This window comes from Osmerus eperlanus, chromosome 23, assembly GCF_963692335.1.
Source record: "Osmerus eperlanus chromosome 23, fOsmEpe2.1, whole genome shotgun sequence".
Classification (NCBI taxonomy): Eukaryota; Metazoa; Chordata; class Actinopteri; order Osmeriformes; family Osmeridae; genus Osmerus; species Osmerus eperlanus.
In genome coordinates, this window is record NC_085040.1 from 1,064,183 (window position 1) to 1,073,306 (window position 9,124).

General features: G+C 49.7%; 2 protein-coding genes across 3 annotated transcripts; both read left to right on the forward strand.

The window, feature by feature from the left end:
* The first annotated feature begins 221 nt into the window (after positions 1-221).
* si:dkey-183c6.7 (urea transporter 1) lies at positions 222-4,872 on the forward strand. The gene is given in 6 exon segments (XM_062449940.1): positions 222-235; positions 454-613; positions 1,473-1,553; positions 1,555-1,621; positions 4,048-4,182; positions 4,787-4,872. Coding segments are annotated over 6 exon segments (543 nt in total).
* A 678-nt stretch (positions 4,873-5,550) lies between these two features.
* LOC134009585 (acetylgalactosaminyl-O-glycosyl-glycoprotein beta-1,3-N-acetylglucosaminyltransferase-like) lies at positions 5,551-8,902 on the forward strand. Of its 2 annotated transcripts, none has more exons than XM_062449132.1 (3): positions 5,551-5,864; positions 6,160-7,286; positions 8,562-8,902. In XM_062449132.1, the coding sequence occupies exons 1-3, from the start codon at positions 5,861-5,863 to the stop codon at positions 8,751-8,753; spliced, it is 1,323 nt and encodes a 440-aa protein (XP_062305116.1). In that variant the 5' UTR covers positions 5,551-5,860; the 3' UTR covers positions 8,754-8,902. The 2 variants fall into 2 exon arrangements, with proteins under 2 accessions (XP_062305116.1, XP_062305117.1); XM_062449133.1 differs by having other exon boundaries at positions 5,558-5,864; positions 6,193-7,286.
* Positions 8,903-9,124: the final 222 nt, after the last annotated feature.

A 9,124-nucleotide genomic window follows, 5' to 3' on the forward strand; every position in this document is an offset into this window, starting at 1 on the left:
ACAGGGTGTGTATTTATAAGAGACAGATGGTGTGTGTGTGTGGTTTTGATTCCAGACCCTCATCGAGTTGCTGCCCTAACTGTTAACAAAACACACACACACACCCTCACCCTCACACACACACACACACACACACACACACAGGGACACACTCCAACGATCCTTTCCTTGTAATGTCATCGATCACAGAAGGTCTGACTCAAACCCTGGAAAGGGATATAATGAACACACACATGTACACACACACACACCTTGTCAAAAGGATCCAAACGACTGCTAGATGTGATCATACTCTGAATGTTTCATAAAAGAAGGAGGGGATGAGAAGGAGGGTTGAAGGAAGGCAAGAATTCAGCAGTGTGTGTGTGTGCGTGTGGGTGTGTATACATTTACTTAGGTCTGTGTTGGTCCCTCCAACAGGTCTGTGTTAGGGTCCCTCCCTCCCTCCCTCAGTACTCTCCTGTTCAGCGGGCTGGCTCCCCTCCTGCCCTTCAACACAGTCATCCTCCTCTTCCTCTCCTCCACCGGCCCCTCCCACCCCTACTTCCCGCACCACCTCGCCGTGCCACCAGGGGCTCCGGAGCCCAACGCCACCGAGCTGAGCATCGTTCAGGTGAGAGAGAGAGAGAGAGCGAGGGTAAGAGAGGGAGACAGGGAGGTAAGGTAGGGGAGAGAGTGAGAGAGAGAGTGGGATAGGGAGAGAGACAAAGAGGGAGAGAGGGAGTAAGAGGAGGAGATGTGTGTAAGTGTTGTGTGTGTGTGTGTGTGTGTGTGTGCAATCCTTTGGGTATGTCAACTGCAGGTATAACAATCTTAATTAGATGAGACACAGAATAACTGAATCACGACAGGGCTGTTTCCTCTCTCTCTCTCCGTTCATTGTTGTGTTGCTCTCTCTCTCTCTCCTGTATCTTACTGGCTCTCTCTCTCTATGTCTCTCTCTCTGTCTCTCTCTCTGTCTCTCTCTTTGTCTCTCTCTCTCTCTCTCTCTTTCTCTCAGTTCAGATGTTTCATTGTGATGACGTCAGTAATTCTATTTATATTTAACGTCTCCAGCTCTCACTCTGTCAACCACGCCCCTGGGAATTTGTTTTTGTGCCTCATCACACGCACACACACACACACACACACATACACATGCACACACACATACACACAAAAGAGATTCAATTGTGGAATATATATCACTTGTAAATATACATCTCAGCATCTGGCAGGAGCCTTCATCTGTCTCCATGGAAACATCTCACGGCTCGCTGCTGCTGGGTTTTGTGCGTGCCTGTGTGTGTGGTAGGTGATAATGCGTGTGCAGGTGTGTGTGTTTAAATACTCCTTTTGTGAGACAGTTGTTTAAAAGAAGGAGGATTTGTGTGACTGCCAGTGGTGTGTATACGTTTGTACGTGCTGGGCGTGTTTGCTTGTATATGTGTGTGTGTGTGTCAGTCTGAAACTCCTCCTGCTGTTCCATGTAGCTCCTCCAGGGGGTGCCGTTGGGGGTGGGGCAGATATACGCCTGCAACGCCTTTGGCCCTCCCTCCTCATCCTGGGGGGCGGGTCCTTATCTACTCCCCTCTCCTGGGAGGCCACGCCCTCCTGGGGTCAGGACTCGGCACGCTGGCCGGTGAGTGTGCGGGCGAGAGAGAGAGAGAGAGAGAGAGAGAGAGAGAGAGAGAGAGAGAGAGAGAGAGAGAGAGAGAGAGAGAGAGAGAGGAGAGAGAGAGAGAGGAGAGAGAGAGAGAGAGAGAGAGAGAAAAACAGCTTTAAGCTCATCACAACACCCCGAGTCAGAGCTCTGGGAAGTGTGTGAGTGAGTGTGTGAGTGTGTGTGTGTGTGTGTGTGTTGTGTGTAGAGTGTGTGTGTGAGTGTGTGTGAGAGTTATGAGTCATAGAATGCGGGGTGGGATGGTTGGGTTAGGAACACAGAGACTGATGACAGACACACACACACCCTCCCTCTAGGAACTTCAAAGAGATTATTGAATACTGTGTGACGAGGAAGCAGCAAGAAGATGAGAATGTTTACACAACCACTGTCACACGTGTGTGTGTGTGTGTCAGGTGTGTGTGTGTATGTCAGGTCAGGGAGCTAGCATCAGAACATCCATCTTCGGATCATTATGGAAACTGTTTTAGAACATCCAACGATCCCAAGAGTTACAAAACAGTTGGATTCGACTCTAGAACAAACACAATCAATGGTCAGTCAAACCTGGTTCATTCTACAGTAGGAAGAAAGGAACGGCAGAGAGAGAGAGAGAGAGAGAGAGAGAGAGAGAGAGAGGGAGAGAGGGAGAGAGAGAGAGAGAGGGAGGGAGAGAGAGAGGGAGAGAGAGAGGGAGAGAGAGAGGGACACACATTCAGAGGCTTGGCTTCCTCCACCCCTGTCTTCTCCTCCTCATCCCTCTTTCCATCCCTTTGTTCTTACTTTCTCTCACCCGCTCTCATTCCTAACTCCTCCCTCTCTCTCCGGCCCCATAGAATATGCTGAGTCTCTAGTTTTCCTAGTGTGTGTGTGTGTGTGTGTGTTTTGGGTCATTCCAAGCGTTGGAACCATGTCAGTCAAACACAGGGGTCTCCCTGGGAGCAGAGCAGGGGGCTGACCACACTCTAGGCCCTTCAGACAGTGACATCGACACCTATTGTGAATTCTACCACCCACCTACCCACCCACCCACCTACCTCACAGCAAGACAGATGTATATAATGATATGATACATTATGAAAACACTTTGATGAATTGGGAGAAACAAGGAGCTTAGGCTTTTACAAATGGCAAACAGACACCCACACACACACTGACACTTACAAACACACACACACATCCTAACAGACACATACCTTCCCACACATTGCTGTTCGCCTGTTCAGGGCCGTCGCCATGGAGACGTGGCAGATTTGAGAGACTTTTCAAAAGAGTGATATGTGAGGTGTGTGTGGGTTAGACAAACCACATGACACGACTGATATACAATTGGTTTTAGAGACACCACACACACACACATTAGCAACCTCTAGACTACACTTCTTACTTCTCATGTAACAAAAGAGCCAGACAGACAGAGAGACATAGAAAGGAAGTGAGAGGGGTAGGTGAGAGGGGGAGAGAGAGAGAGAGAGAGAGAGAGAGAGAGAGAGAGAGAGAGAGATGCAGAGAGAGAGAGAGAGATGAGAGAGAGAGAGAGAGAGGAACGTGAGAGGGAGAGAGCAGAGGAAAGATTGACAGAGATGGAGAGGAAAAGGGGAAGAGGGAGAGAGCGACAGAGGGGGATAGGAGAGTGTGAGGGGGGGTAATCTTGAGGAGAGGATGAGAGGGAGGGGGGTAATCTTGAGGAGAGGATGAGAGGGAGGGAACCACGATGGGTGGGGGGATGAGAGAGAACTAGAGGGCTTTAGTCTCATATGATAAGAGCTCTGAGTCATTCTATTAGCCTGGCAAACATCAGACACACACACGCACAAACCAGCACAGTGGAGCGCTCAGGGATTTGTCGATGCAAACGACTCTCTTTTAAAGGAATTGTTTCACAATGCTGGGCTTCACAGGCTAGGCTAGACCAGAGTAGGCTGGAGGCTCAAAGGTCATTTTGAGATAGACAGCAGAACTGAGAGACCACCTGGCTTAACTGTGCCCACCTTTCGAATCCTCCCATGCGTTCTAATGGTTATCTGAACACCTGCTCGCTTTTAGGATGGAGTGTGTGTGTGCGTGCATGTGTGTGTGTATGTATGTGGATGCGTTCGAAAGACAATTAAACACAATATCCTGTCAACCTGTAGACGTATATTCAACAGTGTGTGTTCAGCTCCACCTTCTGGTTAAACTAAGTACTACAACTGCCTGTGTATGTGCCTCTGCCTCTGTGTGTGTGTCTGTGTGTACCTCTCTGTGTGTGTATGTGCTTCTGTGTGTGTGTACCTCTGTGTGTGTGTGTATGTGCTTCTGTGTGTGTGTGCCTCTGTGTGTGTCTGTATGTTTGTGCCTCTGTGTGTGTGTGTGCATGTACCTCTGTGTGTGTCTGTGTGTCTGTGTGTGTATGTGTGCTCCAGGTGTGTCTCTCTCTGTGAGGCAGGCCGTGCTGTACTCCGGCCTGTCTGGGTTCAACGGGGCGCTGGGCTGCATGGCCGTGGGGGGCCTCTTCTTCACCTTCAGCTGGAGGACACACCTGTTTGCCATCGCCAGCGGTGAGACGCGGGGAGTCAGGTGGCTGAGCGGTTAGGGAATCGGGCTAGTAGTCTGAAGGTTGCCAGTTCGATTCCTGGCCGTGCAAAATGACGTTGTGTCCTTGGGCAAGGCACTTCACCCTACTTGCCTCGGGGGGAATGTCCCTGTACTTACTGTAAGTCGCTCTGGATAAGAGCGTCTGCTAAATGACTAAATGGAAATAGAGACACGCACACACACACACACGCACTACCCTACTACATAAAAGAACATTTATGGGTGTGTTTCTGTGTGTGTAACTGAGAAAGAGACAGTGTATTTGTGTGTAAGAGAGAGAGTGTAAGAGACAAAGAGATAGATGGGGAGTGAGTGTGGGTGTCTGTGTGGGAGAGAGAAAGAGATTGGGATGGGGTGTGTGTGTGTGTGGCGGAGAGAGAGAGTGTGTGGGTGTGTGTGTGTGAGAGTGTGGGTGTGTGTGTGGGGGAGAGAGAGATTGGTTAGGGGTGTGTGTGTGTGTGTTTGAGAGAGAGAGAAAGAGAGAGACAGAGAAAGAGAGAGTGTGGGGGAGAGAGGGTATCATCCTTGAATTTGAAGCTCACCCTCCCCTGTCCTTGTGTCCCCCAGGTTTCCTCTCAGCCTATGTGGACATCGCTCTCAGTAACCTCCTGGGAACGGTGAGCCTTCACACACACTGGGAGTTTATACTGTGAGCCCTCACACACTGGCACACACTCTGGGAGGTTATACTGTGAGCCCTCACACACTCACACACACACTGGGAGGTCATACTGTGAGCCCTCACACACTCACCCACACACTGGGAGGTCATACTGTGAGCCCTCACACACTCACACACACACACTGGGAGGTCATACTGTGAGCCCTCACACACTCACACACACACTGGGAGGTCATACTGTGAGCCCTCACGCACTCTGGGAGGTCATACTGTACTGACACTTCTCTGTACATAAACATTTGGGTTTTGTTATTGCACTGCAATTGTGTGTTTTTGCTTTGCATTCTAGTACTTGAATGGATGTTTGTTTTGCGATAAATGATAGATGATGGGATATGTGTTGAAAATGATAGGCTGTCCCTTCACTGTGGCCTTGCTGTTAAACCTGAACCTTCATGCCAACAAACATTTCCATTTCCATGTATTCATTTAGAGAGTGCAGGTTACTTGTAAACATGCACGCATAACATTATTTGTATGTCTATAGATAAGAAGAACTCGAGAGTTCAGAGACGAGAGCACAAGAGCAGGAGCACAAGATAAGAGAGCACTTCGAGCAGAAGAAGTCAGTCCGATAGATATAGCTCTCGAAGTCTTACTCTGTTACAGTTTTGTTGAATCGTTCTGACCGTTTATACTTCTGTTTTACGAGTGACCTTAGGTCCCCGGTTTTTTGTTTTCTTCGGTCGCCCATCAAGGAGGCTAGCTTTTATTTTCCTTTGTAAAATTCCGTCTCTGCTCGCGGAACAAGTTCCGTTTTAGTCAGATGACGTCGGCTACAAGACAGGTGTACTTCGTCGGCGAAAAAAACACTTAAAGCCGGACGATGGATTAAAAAGATGCTTTACCTCAACGTGTGAACTGCCGAATTTATTTTATTTAACCAAGTAGCCTAGGCTACGAGTAAGCGGCTCGCGGACGTGTCGGTGGGAGATAGCTGAGCTCGACCATCGTTGAACATGAGTGAGTATGTCGCTGCTCGATGTTCTCACAAACTCTTTACATTACTTTAAATTACTTAGGCCTATCTAACGTTTAATTCGCTTCACTTACAGTTTACGCACTGCCTAACACGTTATTCCAATTGTGGTAAAACTTGACCCATATTTTCAAACATCAAACAGTTCAAACATCACACCATCAACTGAATACGTTTATTTTCACTAAAAAGGAAAACCAATGGATGTGAATCCTGCATGTCTCCGCTGGGCTCGCCTGGGTTGGGCTTTACTCACATTTGAAATGTGTTTTCCATGAGCCTTGCTCACACATCTCCTCCCCTCCTCCCCAGGGGTTAGGTGGAGTCCAGTCCGGCCCAGGCCCAGGCTCCGGACCTTCCTCCTGGGCCTACTGTCTCTCTCCTCCCTGGTCCTCCTGGTTCTCTACTCCTCCCTGTTGAGTGACCGCTTCCTCCCCCCGTTCCTCCTCGGCTCCCTGCACTCCCTCTTCCTGAGGTCCAGACACGTCCGCTCCTACCCCCTGCTGAGGCAGCCTCGCTGCTGCTTCCACCCCCCCGTCCACGGATCAGGCCCCCGGATCGAGCCCGGACCCAGCCACCAGGGCCTCGGGCTCAGCCGAAGCCTCAACTCTAGCCCCAGGCTTGATGCCGGGCGTAGGCCGGTCCCGAGACTCAACGCTAGTCGTAGCCCCGGAACCGGACACCTCCTGCTCCTGGCCGTCAAGTCCCACCCTGCCGACTGGCGAAGAAGGGAGGCCATTCGATCCACCTGGGGGGAGGAGAGGAGCTGGGGGGGGGAGGAGGTGAGGAGGGTCTTCCTGCTGGGGGAGGAGGAGGAGGAGAGGGAGCACGGCGTGGCTGAGGAGAGTGATCGCCACGGCGACGTCCTCCAGTGGCGGTTCCGGGAGTCCTTCTTCAACGTGACCCTGAAGGAGGTCCTGTTCTGGGGCTGGTACCGGCGGCGGTGTTCCGGATCCTTCCGTTACGTTCTGAAAGGGGACGATGATGTTTTTGTGGACGTGGAGAGAGTGGTGGAGCTCCTGAAGAACCTGGAGGGAGGGACAGGGGGAGGGCGAGAGGGATGGAGAGACAAAGCAGCCGGCGAGAGGAGCGATATAGCACCAGACATACCAGACGACCTCCTTATAGAGCCAGACCTTCCAGACAGGACCCTCGCAGATCCAGGGTTGTCTACGGGGTCTCCCGGACTTCTCTACATGGGCCGTATCTTCACCCACTCCCTGCCTGTCCGCCTCTGGTGGAACAAATACTACATCCCTTACTCCCTCCACACCGGCCAATACCCTCCCTACGCCGGGGGGGCGGGATACCTCCTGTCCAATCAGGCGCTCCTCCTGCTCGACCACGCCTCCCCCGCTGTGCCCCTCTTTCCCATTGACGACGCCTACGTCGGCATGGTAGCGGAGGTCAGTAAAACGGATTGATGATTACTGAAGGGTTTACACATTAACGTGGTCGTCAGGCTACTTTCGCAAGATAGCTCGATCTCTCGTCAGTTCAATGATTAATGAACGCTTGTGCTGCAGTTGAGGTTTAGCTTTGCAGGCAGCTGCAGTCTAAAACAAAGAAAGAACTTAGCCTTGAACTGTCATGTAAAGGTTCTAGAACCATGAACCATCCATGGAAGTGTAGTCTCTCTCAGCGCTGAAGGCCGTAGGACCATCTTTTATAAGGCACAAGAATGTAAACATAGTGACAGTTAGGCAGTAAGGACGTTACAACAGTCTCAGAGAAAGAGATTCACTGCTCCCAACCCATGACAACTCTCAGACTAGAGAGATCATAGTTTGAGCTCTCCTTGTAGTCATGACAAGGGACGTTTAGCCAGTACTTTCTCCTGACCCCGAACATCTATTAACCCTGACACATAAACACAATATACTCTTATTAATAGCAAGCTTACATGAGGACATACTAACTAGTATCGGAATTCAGTTTATTCGCCATGTATGTTATACAAACACGGAATTTACTGTGGCAGGGAGGTGCAAACACTAAACATATACGAATCTTAAATTAAGTAAAGGTACAGAAGTTTAACTATTCCTAAGAACTAAACAATCTAAGAATAAAACAATTTAAATATAAAATAAAATATATATAAAATAATAAGAAGAATGAGCAGCATGAGTGGTCAACAGTGCAATAGTGCAATCAGATACTGGGTTAAATAATGAATGAATGTCAGTGGGAGTCCTTGGCCTTGTTGAAGAGGCCAGTAGCAGATGGAAAGAAACTGTTCTTATGGCGTGAGGTTTTGGTCCTGTTGGACCGCAGCCTTCTGCCGGAGGGGAGTAGCTGGAACAGGGAGTGGCCAGGGTGGGAGGGGTCGGCCACAATCTTCCTCGCTCGCCTCAGGGTCCTCGAGGTGTGCAGGTCCTCCAATGACTATCCAATGACTAGTTCTATTGATTAGTGAATAATTTAAGCACACAGGAAATCCCAATTTCTTCCACAGGTTCTAGAACCATCCCAGGATGTAAAGGTTCTAGAACCATCCCAGGATGTAAAGGTTCTAGAACCGTCACAGGATGTAAAGGTTCTACTTCCTGTCTTTATACTAGCTCCCCTCGTAAGCCTATTGGAACCGTGCTTAAGAACGTGCTATGCTGACTAACAAGGTCATTTTCAACACGAGTTGACGCAGGCGAAACAGATGACCTGTGTGAATGTGTCCTCAGGCAGCCGGCGTGCCAGCGACCCACCACCGAGGCTTCCTCTCCAGGGAGTACTCCTCTACCCGTCACCCCTGCTTCAACCTCGGCCTGCTGGTTCTCCACAAGCTGGAGCCTAAGGACCTGGTCCACCTGTGGAGGCTCTACCAGACCCAGGGGCACACCTGTGGAGGCCCTGCCCAGCCTGGGCTCACCTAGCCTGGGGTGGACCTCAGCAGTGCCACCTCACTCACCGAACTTCCTACTAGCTATTTATCCAGTGACTGATGTTAGCAAACTGTCCATGAACCTGAGAACCTTTCTCTGAAAATAAAATTCCTCTAAAGATACTTTTTATGTAAATTGAACTTCAGGAAGTTCTTAATTTTCTTAAATAAATCATTGTGTATAATACTCTGAGTGTCTCATGTGTTCTGCTCTACTTTTAACCCTTGTGTTATCTTCGGGTCATTCTGACACATCAGTCATTGTGACCCACCGTCGTATTGCGACAGATTTACCGCATACAAAGACAAAGTGAAGCATTTTCTTTTAACAGCTAGGCTGTCTCAGACCCCCCACATTGCAAA